Raw genomic sequence first — 17,206 nt, 5'->3', positions numbered from 1 at the left:
TCAATAACTTCAACTTATTAAAAAATAAGTTTTTTAGAACTGGTATTCTGAATCCTTCTGTAAGTGCAGAACAGCCCAACATCTGAGATGTTTGGCAGCATAGCTTCACCTGAGAAATGTTCTGAACATTTTAGTAAAGTGATTATTTACATAAGTAAAGACAATGAACATGTGTAGAGTTAAACCTTTAGAGGACTAGACAGCAAAGCAGACCATTCTGGCAGAATTTAACAGTTTGTTAGAATTATCTTGGAAGAATATATGAAACAAATACATTTCTACACATCACCGTTACCTTGGGAAAAAATGGTTAGGAAATGGAGCAAATAGAGAAAATTTACCCTATATGTGTCTCTGTAGTTCTGCCTTCACCACTGAACACACATCTAGCTGCTAGGATATCATCATAGCTAACGTCTACAGGATGTTCTACTGGATAGAATGCCTGAAAGAGAGGATGATTCACCGTAATCAGTGGAAGCGTCTCATATAATTTATATCAATACACACACACACAAGAATGAGAGTGCTACACATCTGAAAAGCAATTTCAGAATGGTTTTTGCATCATAATGTAATCATGATAATACTTGGCAGCATTCACTTCCAGTGGCACAACAACATGTACCGGTGGAAACACTGTGATGCAAACTGTGGGTTCATGACTGCCAATACAGCTTCTCAGTTTTAAATAATGATCATTAAAATTTACAGTTAGAATTAAAAAAACAACCAACCTGTGGTAGTTGTGGACTCTGTCTACCAATTAACGTCCATTGACCGTTTCTCACTCTGTATCCACTTACTACTTTACCTATAACATACCAATACGTATGTGAACATGAGATATACTTCTAAAAAAATATGTTGTAGTGTCAGCATTTTCTGTTAAGTATTTGGTATTCCTATGTTACAATAAAACTCTTACCTAGTCTGTGTGTATGAACTCTGTAGGCAAAAAGGTGCATTGGAAACCTTTTGTAATGGCAGGCAATGTCTGCATCAACCACTGTTAAAATACGATTACAACAAACAATGAAAAATCACATTATTTATCAAACAAACTTCAATCAGTGTGGTTTACGAAAGGTATACCTAAACTGGACAACTGACAATTTCAAAAGATACTAGGTAGTATCTTATATTTCTGCAGTGTCTACCTCAAGACATCTGTAAAGAAACACTAATAAAATATAGTAAAAGTCACTTGAAAATTACTTTCTGTGATGATGTACACACAAAATGGGGCTGAAACTCAGTATTAGTTTTTCCAGTGTACACTACTGCTATTTAACACAGAAAAGTAACACGTTTGCTTACAGACTATATTAAGTGACACTTAAAATAAACATAGCTATGGTAAATAGTTTACATAGGGGAAAATTAAAATAAACTGATATGATTCTAAAACAGATACAATTTATAATGAAGGCTCTATTTTAACATCTTAGTTCTAGGCCCAGTCTTAAATATTTAGGGTTAGATGCAGACTTTGGCAGAGAAGTGCCATACAGACAATGTCTGCAGGTTAGTACTTGTGTTAGGTGTAGTAACAATAGTTAAGGAAGAGCCCACGGAGAAGTTCCTCCGCTGATGTCTCTCTGAGAGGTATCTGGGGACTGGCTGCATTTTTCCTGTTGTAACAAACTTCATGCTTTATGTAAGAACTGTGAATTTGATTGAACATGAGAAGGCAGTTGTCAACAGGCACAGAACTGTTTTTATTCCCCTTTCCCTCACCCCTCCAGCCGAAAAAGTAAATTTCTGCATTGATCAAATATTTCCAGGGGGGGCGGGCGGGGTGTGTTTGATATGTTTTCATATTGATAAGCAAAATACGTTACGTTTCAATTCAAATTAAAAAAAGATTTTAAGTTGCTGAATTCACCAAACAGTTGGAGTCAGCAGAGCATTTGACCACTTCATCTTATTTAGGCAGGCAATTGTAAATGGGATGAATGGTGTTCTCGGATATCTAATATAAATTTTGTTATAGCATAGGAAAATGCAAATTCAGAGTTGAATTTTCTTATAACAGAACATTTCATGCCAGCTTGAAGTAATGATATTGGGACTATCCAAGCTGAGTTTCAGATAAAATCCACCGAGTAGGATTCTGAATAGAAACTGTTTGTAAACTTTGTTTTACAATGTTTTTTCAGCATTTTGACCTTTTAACCAACTCGGAATATAGGAATAAAAATTTTAAAGAGCAGGTCCTTACTGGTAGAAAATAATTTGTTAAAACTGAACTCTTAGTAAATCACAAATGGCATGAATTTTTATGTTTTTTTTGTGGGGGGAGGGAGGAAATAAGAAAATAGGTAGGACTTTTTTGGTAAAATATTAAGATGAAAATAAATCAAATAAATACTGGTAAGAATCCTAGTAACTTCACTATTGCACAGATTAGTGTTTTTCCAATACTGTTTTCTACAACATTGATCGCCTTTGCTGATGTAGTCATCAGGAGATATGATATAACTTTAAAATTATAGCTAATTTTTTCATCATTCGTCTAATTAAGCAATTAATTTGTCCACCTACAACACATCAAGTCTCTGCTAAATTTTCTTCCACAATAAGCAGTAAAAATAAACCAGATGCTGAAATTATAAAGTCACTTTGTAGGATTGCGACTCACCTTTCTCGCCTGGTGGTATTACAGTGTTCACAGACATCATAAGATACATTCCAGCAATCAAAGGCTGCCTGCAAGTCAAAATCCAAGCTCTGCTAAACAAGTCCTTTGTAAAAACTGACTGCCAGAGACACAATATGCGATACTGTTTAATGACACTAATTTCTAAAGGTTGGATTACATCTGATAGTGCTCTACTAAGAAAGTGGCTGTTCACAGCACTTCCCTTTCCCTCTTTTTCATACTGAGCTACAAGTTTTAGAGCATCTCCTACAAAGTACGTGAAATAGGACAATACAATCATCTACATAATTGCTGTCCTTGTCCCAGACTTCTAAATATGAAGCTCTTAAGATGAATTAACTCAGTACTGATAGCACCATTTCGTCAAGGTTCTTAGCAGAAATGAAAATTTTTGCCAACAGATGACACATGGCTTCAAAATTCTTAATATTGTGAAGTACATATTATTTTTATTTCATGTTTTCAAATGAATCTAAAGGAGGGGTTTCCATGCCTTCTGTTCTGATGAAAAAAATCATAATAGGTATGTATTTTTAAAGATACTTACTTTTGATGTGTCAGATGTAAAGTTACACCAGAGCAGTCCTTGTGTTTATCTGTATAAATCACAAAACAGTTTCATCATTAGCAATTGAAACAATGTGAAATTATTCCACATTAATAACATTCTTCTGCTGTATAAAAAATACCTGAAGACAAAATAAGTTTTAATCTTACTGTTTGCAGTAGAACTTTCATAATGCAGAAACACTACTCAACTTTGCAGAAACCTGAACATCAAATCGCTGCAACGTAGCAAAACCCTAATATAGACCAGACCTCTGGTGCATGAAAAACTAACTGCTTTTTCTGGCACCAGAAATTGCAGATCTTTATGAACTAGTATCTAGGAGATCAGTCATTTTTACAATAGCAGTAAAAGTTTGTTTGCTGCAAACAAAAGTGTACTTTGACAAAAGCTAAAAATGAAAGATTTATGTAAAAACAATTATTTTAGATGTAATAATGAATCAACCAGAAATCCTTGTAATGAAGTCAACAGGTGAACTTGAGATACCCATACAGACAGCAGTTCTGTTTAACATTGGATATCCTCGAAGGACAGTAAGAATAGTTCATTCATTTGTTAATGGTACTGTATCAGCATTATCTAATATGTCCGACATTTTTTTTTAAAGATACTATTGCCTTCATAGTTACTCAATTTTAGTTGTTGATCTGCGAGTTCAGTCTTCATTCTTTTTCAGTAAAGCTTCCTTGACTTATGTTTATACCAAAAATAGCTGTTGTTAGAAGATGGATATAACTCCAAAGCAAGTAAACAGAAAATGCTGAAAAAATACCCTCTAACAGTATATGCTCCAGGTAAGAAAAAGAACAGAGTAGCTATGGATCTACTGACAAGTGGTAACTTGGGAGAGATTTTCCTCGCATCAATAGCTAGATTCTGAACTGAAAAAAGCAGTGCATTTGTACAGAAGAAAGGATAATGACTAGAGTGGGACAAAACACGGAGACTTTACACATTAAAAAATACCAAGTTTAGTTTTTCAAACATCAGCTATTTCAGTCACACCACACTGCCTTATTAAGGTGGGTTTTACCACCATTGATACTGGAACTTACTTTCAAAACATTCACAAAGTAGATAGTCACTATTTTTACAAAATGTATAAATTAGTACATATGTTATGCAAGTGAAAAAGTAGCTAACCCAATTTCATTAGGTTCTCATAATACTCATCATCATGGCACCTGAGAATTCTTAGTTTCTATAGCTCTATGTGTCCCAACAAACACTTCTGTATTTAAAAATCTGAATCAGTAGATCATAGTTATACCATTACAAATAACAACAAAAAAGGAAAGTCTTCACTATATACACAAAAGAAAAATTAGAACAGTAGCTCTTTCATCAAGAGTACCCACTACTGTAGTTGCACTGCATGTTTGGAAAGCATGTCTCACGAGGATATTTGAAACCAAGTGTGATGAATCAGAAGGAACACAGACGAAAATTGAATTGGTAATCCAGAAACAAAGCATACCCATTCAATGCAGACGGAATTTCTGTCTATGTCAAGCTACCTGTAATATTGCCTCAAACACAGAGAGTTCAGCACCTATCTTCTGTAAAAAGGACTGAATATGGGTTTGGTAGCGTATTGACAAAGTTCACTTGGAATTACATTAGAAGTATTTTAAGACTACACACGTGCACAAAACTGCAAAGCTATCAGCCAGTTATTGCCACTGTGTCACCCACAGTTTCTGTTCTACAAAAGAGCCAAATAAACAATATATTGTAGAAAATAGATTTGCACATTTTTTTACATTTTCGACATACATTCTTCTGTATCATTTTTATGCAAACACACGTTTGTACAGAAAAAGACACTGAAAAATTAATCTAAAATTTAAGACAAAAATTCTCCAATTTAAAGTACAGACTTTAAAATACATTTAAACTATAGTCTTCAAATGATTTTTTAAAAGTTACTTCTTAAAAAAGAATAAAATATAAAAAACCCTCTTTCCATAAATACATTCACCACTGGGTAAGTAATTTGCAGGGGGTGGCAGAGAGAGGCAAAGAAAGAAAAGAAAAAGTTGACAGAGAGAGAAGGGACAGGACCAAATAAAAGACTAAAAGTAGACAAAGGAAAAATGGCGAAGTCAAGATATGGTCAGCACTACCTAAAGACGGAAAGAAAAACTAAAGTTATACCATGCCAGAATAAGCACTGCTTTTCAATCACAGAGAACTGTTGCTTCCAAATGGTCAAGTCATGAATTCAAAAGATGCAGAAAGACAAAGCTATTAGGACAAAACCAGGGGAATGGTAAAACATTCAAGAGAAAGAGAAATTAAATTCTTTGTTGATGGTTTTAGAAAAAGTTCAAGATATGTATATACCGTTTATTCTCATCTACTTGTCACTGTAGGAAACTTCACTTACAATCTCAATACCTCTATGTTTGCTACAAAGGTCTTTGTGAAGTCTCTTTTGCCCCAGCTTCGTTTCAAACTAATTCTTTTGACTAAATTTTTGGCTCTTCATATAACACAGGTGATGCTGCAGAACTCAGTTTTAGTAAGTTTAACATTGTTAGAAAGTTTGTACTTTGTCAATTCTAATGGAAGTTGGGAAATGCTTGCTTCCTCTCAGAATGTTTTACTTTATTACTTAAAGTAATAAAACCTAAAATTAAAAAATTTAAAATGTAACCGGTAGTTTAGTGTCTCCTAGTTTTGCAATTTGCAGTTGAAAACCTCACCATCCTGTCTTTTAAACACTGCCGGAAAACTATACCAAAACAATAAAAGCAAACCTGTCATATGCCAAGCATGAATCATGTTTGAAACACCTAACCTTTACTATGTCATAGTGTCTCTTTTAAAAATAGCATAGTGGGAGGAGGGAAACAACTCCGATATATTTCAGTTTGCCAATATTAAAGTGTTTTCACACTATCTAAATTTTCAGAGTATTGAAAAAATTTTCATTCAGTATTTTCACCTAAACGGAGCAATTTCAAAATGAACTGAAGACAGTAGGGAAATTATTATTGCCACTATACAAGGCAATCATATTAATCAGTATTGGGAGAAACAAATCAACTTCTGGCACAGGAATCTGATCTGCACTGCTGTGTCGAGTGAAATAATGGATGGATACATTGGTCTAGACTTTTAGGAAACTCCTATAGTGGGTTGTAATTTTATCTGTGGTTGTATTTAGCCGTGTCTGAGCTAAACGTTTTTCTAACAACTACAGAGGTACGCTGGAAATGCTGTTTCCCTGCTTCTCCTTCCCTACAGCTCACCTCCTTGGAACCCTCCATCCAAGAATGCCGACTGCAGTGAGGCCAAGCTGATTCCCAGCGCAAACCCTTTTTGAGCTTTGCTGTGTGACCTAAGCAAAAATATCCTTAAGCAATGCACAAACCAAACAAAATCAGAGTTTCCTTTCCGGTCTGTCAGTCCAGCTTATCTAACTACTTTGATTTCTTTGTTTCAGCTATTCAGCAAATATGCACTGCTCTGGGACAAAGAAGTTACTAGTTAGTATTTGCCAGGTGACAAAGATTGGAAAGCTCATTTTTATATACCTCAGAAACAGGTTCAAATGAAAGCCAATTGTCCATGCAGAGCTTTCAACTCAAATGGAAATAGAAGCTGTGCTTGTGACTGGTTTTTGTGTGGTGTGCAAATATAACACACTCAGACTAAATATTCCTTGCTTTTATTTACCTATATCAAACAAAATCAATGGTGCATGTTAAAGCTTAACTATGGCTTCAGATTCTAAATACATCATTTTTAAAAATTGTACATGACAAACTTGTAGTGGTAATTCCAAGTTTAACTGCCAATAAACACTCAAATTAGTTAAAAAGAATCACCTATGCTACTTCTGTTAATCACGTTTTCTAGGAGAAATATCTGTGTCCTGGTTCCGGCAGGGATGGGGTTAATCTCCCCAGGAGCCGGCAGGGGGCAGGTATTCCATACCACGTGACCCATGCCCGAGCTATAAGAAGAGCTAGCCGGGGCGAGGAGAGGAGTCGCCACTCGGGGGTGGGCTGCGGCGGTGCGCGTCCGGTCGGTGCGCTGCGCGGCGGTACTGTAATCGCGTTTTCATCTTTTCTTTTGCTGTTCTGTTAAATTGCACTCTTTTAACCCACGAGTTTGGCCCTGACCATTTCTTTTTCCACGACTGTGGGAGTTGTGTGAGCGGCTGCCTGCTTCTGTGTTGCTGGCTGAGGCCAAACCACTGACACTCAGATACTAGAAATACAGTGTGTTGAATGAAACACTCATAACTGAAGAGAAGCCAAATTATCCTAAAGAGAAATGCTCTCTTTCTGTAGGCTGATTTTGATAAAACTTCCAGTGCAAGTCTGACAGGCTTCCTGCCCCTCTGACTATCCAGATCCACAATCCTGAACTCTTTAGTTACATTTATGATAATCTGCCACAGAAGTTGAGACTTCTAGAGCTTCCTAGATACTTAAGAGTCTGTGGCTTTTTACTCAGAATTAGAAAAACAAACAGGTCTTCAAAACATGTTTTCTTTGCACTCTGGGTACATGAATTATAAATTATAGAGCACACTGTTAAAACTATTTATTCAGCTTCTTCATCGCTCTATTTCTAATATTCAATAGGAGCAGTATAGCACTCACACATGGCTACTAGAATACTTAAAAGCTTCCACTGTAACAGAGTGGTGCTTTTTTTGAAGCTCCAAACCCCTCGTTATTTCAAAGTCGGTCCTTTGATTTGCACCAGAATCTCCACATATGGTCTCAGAATTGGCTTTGCCTCATTAAAGATAAGAAGTAGCCTCAAAGCTGGAACACAACCTCTGAGCAAAGCAATTCCAAAGCTAACGTCCACTGGGAAGTAACTTTGTACAAGTTACATTTACAAAGACAAAGACATGCGGCACAAAAATGAACTTGAAGTCTTGGTAAAGAAAGAGACAAATTCAGTATGTTGCATTCAATATTGATACGTAATATTTGATACATAAAAGAACACTGCTGAATTAGTTTTTTTTTTTTTTCAGGAGAGTCAAGGTGCTTGCTCTTGCTGATCTGTTCACTCATACAAAATCAATTCAGAAAAATTCTTTTTGAAAGTCTAGTAACATGCAGAATGAAACTTTACCTTTATTCAGCTTGTGAAAAACAAAATGCAAGCACAGACTCACCAGTGCCATTTTCACAACTTACTTTCCAAATAGAAAAGAGACAAACAATTGTTGATCCTGGTCTGGTATAAGTTTTTTAACAAATAGATACCTTAGTAAAGGTCACAGATGACTGATTTGCTGAAAGGATTTCATAATATATCATGGGCATGAATTTCTGGGCATATGCAAAATTAATTTTATTCAAGACACCAATGTTAACCCTCCTGGTTAGAGAAGCACACTGAATTCAGTGTTCAAAGAAGACTAGAACTCATATGACAGCTTACTATTCACATGCTTATGAAGAAAACAGTTATTTTTAAGACATCTACCAGCTTGGTGGTCACAATTAATTACCAAAAAACCCTCCCAAAAAACCCAAACCAAACCCAACACTAAGAATCCCACATTGCCCTCACAAAACCAGGTACGTCTGTGATGTTATATGTAGTAACATAATTCTTGTAGGGAATGATAGCGGGAAGAAATAAATCTATTCACAGTGAAGAGTGGGGGTTCGGAGAAGGAGCTGAGAACGCAAATATTATGCATGCCTTGTGCAAGAAAAGAGAAGGAACAAGAAAGGGAATGCAAAAGAAGCCAAAGTTAAACAAAAACCAAAGAATTCCCCAAAAGTTTGCTCCAAGCATACTGAAAAAAATTATTAAACACTTCAAACAATGCAACAGTTACAACACATAGAAAATGATAGAATGTGATTACCTTTCATACAGAACAAGTTAAAAGAGATTATTATTGATAACTTTTAATTACTTTGATTCTTGGGGATAACGTCTACATTCTCGTATGTGCTGGAAAGAACTAAGATAATAGTATGGCAGGTTAGAGACAATGTTAGTCTTTGTTATACGGAGGGTAGAAAAAAAGAAATTTTAGGGACTGGAAAAAAAACCCACATATATTAAAATCAGATCTGAAGGCACTTACATGGAAGAATAAATCAAGAACAGTGTGACAACTGCACTGCATATCCCTACAGCCCAAACTGCAGGTTGAGTGGGTGCCTTTATAGATCTAAAGATGGCTAGATTTCGTTTTATTTGAATCTGAACCCTAAACAAGAATATCAAAAAAAGACAAATTTCTGTCAGCTTTTCACTTGTTCCATAACTGTATCTACTACCAACCGTAACTCCAAAACAAAATAATTTTTGCTTTTGCAGTATAAAAACTGAAGAAAGTCAAGTAGAGCAATTACTGTTTTTCTAAGATGGCTGTTTCCACATATGCCCAGTTTTTGGTAGAACTTATTATTGGTTTTCCAGCTTACTTTTTATTATGTGTACTTTAGACACTATACTATAAACTTTATTTTAATATCTGAGCATAAAGTGCATATCTAAATACATATACTTAGCTCTGGATTATAGCTAAGGAGTGAGAGAAAGCAGAATTAGTTTAATAACTGGTTAATGAAATGAAAAATATCCTTTTTACAAAGAGTTGAAAATGAGAGTTGATAAATTTTAACTATGACATTTCCCCCCCCTCAAATTGATAGGAAGTAGAATTGGGTGCTAATACATAAATAATTATTACCTTAAGCCAAATATTTTATATTTGCAATGACTTGTAAGTCAGAAAATTAAACTCTGAACAGTGCTTCTGAATCTCTGATGTGCTACTGAAAGCATAAGTTAACTGCGTATATTTCATCATTTGTCCTCTGTTCTGAACTGCAACAACTGCATGCGCTTACATACAAACTGTAATCACTATATTCGGATACTTTGACAAGCCACAATTATCAACAGACATCTCATTCATACAAAAAAGCTCCCTTTAGGTCATTCCTGAAGTGTAAAAATACCTGTAAAACTAGTCGAAGGTCATGCACTGAATATCCTTGAACACTAAAATCAAGGTTTAGGACATTTAAATTACTAGGAGATTTAAATTATATTTTTCTCCACTGGAATTTTCCCAGGCAGACTACATTAAAAACTTCTTTTTTTTTTTTTTCTCTCACAAAAGTGGCAGAAAAGGTAGATTATTTTCCACTTTAACAAAAAGATACCAGACTAACAAGTAAAAGGCACTGAAGTAAATCAGAGGGCTTTCTGTCATACTTTTTAACTGATGAAACAGTACATGACACTAGTATCATCTCCTGAATTATAGTGCTATCAGTTCACACTTCTTAAACTTTCATAATTTTGCAGGCTTATCTATGACATTGATTTTTCCAAGTCCTGTACAGATTTCTGGGCAAAAAATAAGGAATTCTGCTGCAGGGTAGGTGTTGGTCTAAAATTAAGTTTTAATTTCACTGCTAACTTATTTCACTAAAGTATCTCTAAGTGAGCAAGTGGATTTTTAGCATAGAAGCTTTGACTACCAAGTTAATTTACTAACAAAAATTTCTGAACACTCAACTAATGTGCAATGGAGGTTATTGATCTCATTTGTTTCTTTCTTTTTTTAATAACTACATACCCATAAATTCACTTAAGAGTGAAAACGAACAATGAGAATTCTCACTGTCCCCAAGCAATAATGAAGAGCAGGCTCTCAACTAACATGCTCTCTTTTGAGGTTTGTAACTTTAATTATTCGTGGGTTTAGCAGGCAGAGAATCTCATGGGTTGTACGGGTCCATCTGAATTGTCTCATGAAAATCAAGTCTTTCAACTTCAGTTGTGCACATTTGCGTATGTGCTCCATCTAAACAGTGCCAGCACACACAGTTTACTCCTTCCTTCTCCTCCTCCATTACCATTATTGCCATAATGCTACATTACACCTTCCTGTCATGTTGGAAACACCACCTTCAGGTTCAGGCAGTGCTGCTGAAAATTCTAGATGAGTATTGCCCAAACCTTACCAGAGGTGTGCAGGAGAGGGCACGTGGCACTGGGAAACTGCCAGCTACTGGGGGTAACACCTCTGTTCAAAACCAAGTACAACCTGTGGATCATTTACCATGGTACCACAGAAGGATTCAGAGGCCATGGGCATAGCTCAAACTACTGGTGTAACGCATACTCCTCCCTTAATTTCTTGCTACTATTCAGCTTACTTCCCCTTTCTTTCAAGTCCAACATTTTGATTATCATTTAGCCCTTGAGGATCTCCACATTCTCATTTAAACCCTATGTAGTAATGTATCACAGCCAAGTTCCAAGAGAATGATGACCCACAGCTTTTTTTTGTTCTGGAAAGCAAGAGATGCCCTAACCCAAAACTCCACACAGCACATGGTTCACAAAGTAAAAACAAGAACACATGCATCTCAGAGGTGTCAGAACAAGGCATTTCAGGTTTAAAGAACAAAGTACAACATGAAAAAAAATAATTAACCTTGTCCCAAAATATCTCAGATCACCAATATTTCAACGTGTGTTAATGAATTCCAAATTTCATTAATTAAAGCTTTTAACATATGGGCTGGATGAGCAGACAGTGAGGTGGATTGAAAACTGGCTGAATGGTCGGGCCCTGAGAGTGGTGATCAGTGGTGCAAAGTCAAGCTGAAGGATGGTAACTAGCAGTGTCCCAGGGGTCAATACTGGGTCCAGTCCTGTTCAACATCTTCCTTAATGAGCTGGACAACGGGGCAGAGTGTACCCTCAGCAAGTTTGCTGATGACACCAGACTCGGAGGAGCGGTTGATTGGCCAGCAGTTGACTGGTGAGGCCACACCTGGAGTACTGTGTCCAGTGTTACTCTTCCCAGTAACAGAGAGACATGGGCATACTGGAGAGAGTCCAAGGAAGGGCCATGAAGATGATGAAGGGACTGGAACATCTCTCCTCTGAGGAAAGGCTGACAGACCTGGAAATGTTCAGCCTGGAGACGAGAAGGATCGAGGTGGATCTTACCCATGCACAAAAATACCTGAAGGAAGGATGCAGAGAAGACAGACCCAGGCTCTTTTCAGTGGTGCCCAGTGACAGGACTAGAGGCAGTGGGCACAAACTGAAACACAGGAGGTTCCCTCTGAACATCAGGAAAAACTTTTTTACTATGAAAGTGATGATGCACTGGGACAGGTTTCCCAGAGAGGCTGTGGAGTCTCCATCCTTTGAGATACCCAAAAGACACCTGGAAAACCTGCTGTAGGTGGCCCTGCTTGAACAAGGCAGGATGGACCACATGACCTCCAGAGGTCTCTTCCAATCTCAACCACTCTGTGACTCTGAAACGCTCACTGACAACAGTAAGTACATTGCCATGCTTGAAATGAGCGTTTCATCTTTTTTTTTTTTTTTTTTTTTTAAAAAAAAAAAAAAAAAAAAAAGAAAAGACACTGTCTCCACTAGTTACAACTTTTTCCAAACACGGGTACTGTGATTGACTGGCCAGTCTATGACATCTTTGTCACCAGCTATTCAAGTAAGGTGACAGGTTAAGTACGTTCACGGGTATTTTTTTCAACTTTATTAAAGAAAACACTGAATTATATGGGGAAAAACAAGTTTCTCCCTACACTACAAATTATTAAACTGCTTCTTCATTGCTTTAAGTCATTTGCCCTCTATTTTTGGAAGAAAAAAATTTGTTCACCTTTCAAACATTTACAGATATTAAACCAAGTTTATAAAGAAGTCAAGTTAATATACAAACTTTATTACAAATATGCCCACTGATCTTTCTTTATCTTTGTAAGTAACAGCAAAATTGCTTTCTATAGGTGACGTAAATATTTTTGATGCTGCAACTGATACAACTTACAGAACAAATTCCCTGAATACATACCTCTAAATGCACTAATATCCCCATAGTGTACCTGGAGCACAAAAAATCTGCCACCTGTTTCTCCTCCAACTCTGAATCCAACACCTAAGAGAAGGAAAATGCATTGTTTTCAGAAACAATAAAATGTAAGATGGTTCACCACTGCTGACCATATATACAAATACAAATGACTGCAATGGGTTAGAATGAAGGGGCAGAAAAATTCATTGAGACACCAGCGAAGAAAACATGTCCCAGAAACTGGGACGGAAAACCACCATCACAACACGTGTTCCCAAACAGACTAAGAAGCTAGGATTGTAACTTAGTTATTAACAAACAGATATCTGCTTTAAGCTGAGAATTCTCTCAATCCAAGAATATGAATACAATTTGATATTTGTATACAACTATATTAAAAAATAATAAAATCAAGTTTTGCCATCCTTGTAGGATATGGTAGAACTTTCATTTCTCATACAACCTGTGAATAATACAAACTGATTAACACTGACTTACTAAGAACATACTGAGAATGAAAAGATAAAAAGAACTGCAGTAAAATATTTTGAGATGTAAATTAATATTGTATGCAGAAAAAATCTTGTGGAAATTATGAAGCTGTTTCTTGTTGACAGAAGTAAGCACAGTCACAGAAGAAAATGGAGGAATTTCATATAATTTGAACTAATGGAAATTGTAAAATGTCACCGTCACCAAAAGGGATTTCTCTAAACTGATTCTACAATGAACAGCCTTCAAAAGAAGCAGAGAAAGCAATTTCTTCCTATTCGGTCAGTGAATCCCACTAGATTAAACACGGCCCACGACAAAGCCTACTTATAAATGAGACTGCAGCCTCTCTGTGCACAAATGTAATACCATTATGAACCCTCCCCACAAACCTTCTATTTATGGACAGCTTAGAGACAAGAAAATTATTACTACCTGGGGTTTAACAGCAAAGCAAATACCAGGTTTCCATAGACTCCTCCAAGCAACATTTTTTTTAACTTGACATTCTGATAACCAAACCAAATAACATTTGTGCTGATAAGTGTGTAAACGGATTATTAAAAATAAACCTCTTCAAGATACTGTGCACTGCTCCTGGTTATGAAAAGAGGCAGTTAAATGACAAAAGAAAAAATTTTTAGAATTCAAGGCATTTCCAGATTAAGCCTATATGGATGGTAGATATTTTCAGGACCCTTAGTGGTTATTAGAAAGAACCACTTCTCTCTGTCTTCCAGACATACCACTCCAAGTAGCTTAAAAAATTTTGACTGAATTCAGCAAAGTCATCTATCATATAAGAAAACGGGCATATAAACATGTTGCTCAACCGCATCAAAGCATTAGAAAAGCACATAAAATTGTCAAGTGTACTTAAGACACAGAAAAAATTCAATGTTTAGACAGAACTTATTTGTGCTTTGCCAAACACACAAAAATATTTTGATGCAGTTTGTGTGCTACTGAAAAATATATAAATAGTACCCTATCAATAACATATAGTAGGAAATGCAAGATTAATACTAGATAAAAATAAACCATTATATTATGACCATTAACTCTCCCTTAGCCTTTTCCACCCCTAGTGAAACCCGTAATGTTATAGCAAACAGGATGACAAAAACCCCAAGTATATTAGCTAGTATAACATATTCATAGTTTATGAGGTTGATGTTTGTACAGTTTCCATCAACTCGACATAATAAAAATATTATACAAGGTTCCTAGATATGCCAGGTGCTTAATTCCACACCTTCTATTCTCCCCTGTCCCTGTACGCAAGAACTTCACATTAAAGGCACAATACCTTTGGGTAGCCTGGTGGGTGGAGCATTTCTTGCCCAAGCATACAAAATGTTAGATTTGTCTTTGCATGTTCCTTCATCACAGTCCCTAAAAATACGAGGAAAGAAAACAAACGGGAATAGTATTTTTCAGGTTTGAAATCAGGAAAGGGCAGGTGAATTACATGCAAAACCACCAATTTTAGGATCCATGAAGATGCTTTTGGATGTATTTTGACTAAACACAGTTCTTTTAATGTAGACTGCTTTCTCAGATATCATTAGATCCTCCATCTTCTTTTTTTTCCCCTCCCTCTGCTTTTAGGTAGTGTTAGGCAAACAGGGTCAAAACCGTAGACAGTTCTGATAGTCCCTGCCAGCCTAGTAGCCCGTGATGAAAAAAATAAAGGAACCTTTTGTGAGAATGAACCATATCAAAATTTCTAGCACTAGTGCACTCAGGTGCCACAAAATGACAATGGCTTCCACATTTACACAGAGGGACATGACTCATGTGCAAAGCAGAAAAAACCCACAAGATATAAAAGCTTTAAGTCAAAATTGATATTTAAAATTCATTTTAAAATTATTGACAGAAAAAAAAAGGTGGCAGGAAGCTGCAGATGAACCAGCAGGTGGAAGGCACTCATGCTCTTCCCTGTACTCAGTGCAATCTCACTGCAGTGCAGTTAATTTTTATTCCACTGCACAATTTCTTGTTTTTCATAAACAGAAAAATCACACACACCAAAAAAAAAAAAAAAACCAAGGGAAAAAACAAAGTGTTTCCCAAGTTACAGAACACAAACAGGTCACAAAAACTTATATCTGAGTGCTCTGAATTTGTCCCTAGCCTCTGCAGCTAACACCTTGCAGGCAACATTAAGGGTGGAGTGCGGAAGACCCCCAAAGACTCCTATGCTCTAGATATCTTGAATCATAGAATGGTTTAGGTTGGAAGGGACCTTAAATTCCAACCCCTCTGCTATGGGCAGGGATACCTCCCACTAAATCAGGTTGCTCAAAGGCCCATCCAGCCTGGCCTTGAACACTTCCAGGGAGGGGGTCTCAATCTGCAAGAACTGATAAACTCGGGGCACAGACACTACCAAATCTGTAAAAGGGCAGTTAGACACAGTTGCATGGACAGCACAATGTACCTGGACCACATCCAAGAGGGTGCTGACTGCTGTATGCCGGTGTAGGCTACAGGATGATATACATGGATAAACAAACAAGGGATGCTGAGGGGATTTCTGAACACGCACCTAGAAGCGACTCCTCCCTCTCTATCCACTACTAGGGAAAAGGGTTATTTACACAGTGTATTTGTACCTTCTTCAGTGGTAAAACATTGCAGCACTGAGCAGAGTGTAGAAGTCATCCCACAGGTGCAGCATACACATGTATGACTTTTAGAAAGCCTCAGCCTGAAACTATTCAGGCTACATCAACTGATCCAAGCCAGATGCAATGAAGGTTGACACCCATGCCAAGGTTTCAATGACACAGCCCCTTCTCTGTTTATTATTGCTGGTAAAATCATGACCTGGGAAAACGTTTTTACACACAAAGCAGGGTTTCAGTCACCTTAAATACTGGGGAAAATAAGAGTCTCACACAGTGTGAGGAAGAGTACAAAAGCCTAAAAGATCAGGACTTTTAGCGGATGCAGGCTTGGTAATGTTTCTATTGAGGATGCCTGAACCATATATGGCACCTCTCAGAACAAATGAATACGATGCTTTCCAGGCTTTTCTCCCAAGAATAACCAGTTCTTCTGGCATGTGGGAAAAACCATCTCAGTGGGACATTGCAGGTTTCTGTGATCCCAGAGAGCCTTACTGCAACATAGAACCACAGAATGGTTTATGTTGGAAAGGACTTTGCAGATCATTGAGTTCCAACCCCCCTGCCATAGGCACAGACACCTCCCACTAGACCAGGTTGCCCAAGGCCACATCCAGCCTGGCCTTGAACACCTCCAGGGATGGGGCCTCAACAACCTCTCTGGGCAACCTGTTCCAGTGCCTTACCACCCTCAAAGTGAAAAACTTCATCCTAATGTTTAATCTAAACCTGCCCTCTTCCTGTTTAAAGCCATTCTCCCTTGTCCTATCAATACATGCCCTAGTAAAAAGTCCTTCCCCAGGCCCCCTTTAGGTACTGGAATGCTGTAATAAGATGTCCCCGGAGCCTTCTCTTCTCCAGGCTGAACAGCCCCAACTCTCGCAGCCTCTTCTTATAGGAGAGGTGCTCCAGCCCTCAGATCATCCTCGTGGCTCTCCTCTGGACGCACTCCAACAGGTCCATGTCCTTCTTATGTTGAGGACTCCAGAGCT

The 17,206-nt window shown here is 37.2% G+C and overlaps 1 protein-coding gene across 4 annotated transcripts in view; it reads right to left on the bottom strand.

The window, feature by feature from the left end:
• The window catches only part of PAM (peptidylglycine alpha-amidating monooxygenase), an 81,899-nt gene that overhangs the window by 43,234 nt on the left and 21,459 nt on the right, over nt 1-17,206 (bottom strand). For all 4 annotated transcript variants that reach the window (XM_009891661.1, XM_009891662.1, XM_009891664.1 and 1 more), the window contains exons 5-11: nt 14,888-14,973; nt 13,087-13,170; nt 3,213-3,261; nt 2,645-2,712; nt 929-1,009; nt 738-814; nt 342-445 (exon numbers count right to left, since the gene is read on the bottom strand). In XM_009891661.1, coding sequence (XP_009889963.1) covers nt 342-445; nt 738-814; nt 929-1,009; nt 2,645-2,712; nt 3,213-3,261; nt 13,087-13,170; nt 14,888-14,973 — 549 coding nt within the window. The remainder of the gene's footprint in view (nt 1-341; nt 446-737; nt 815-928; nt 1,010-2,644; nt 2,713-3,212; nt 3,262-13,086; nt 13,171-14,887; nt 14,974-17,206) is intronic.

Source organism: Charadrius vociferus, unplaced genomic scaffold (assembly GCF_000708025.1).
Source record: "Charadrius vociferus isolate BGI_N301 unplaced genomic scaffold, ASM70802v2 scaffold609, whole genome shotgun sequence".
Taxonomy (NCBI): Eukaryota; Metazoa; Chordata; class Aves; order Charadriiformes; family Charadriidae; genus Charadrius; species Charadrius vociferus.
The sequence above is the reverse complement of the archived record's forward strand: the minus strand, read 5'-3'. Positions and strand labels throughout refer to the sequence as shown.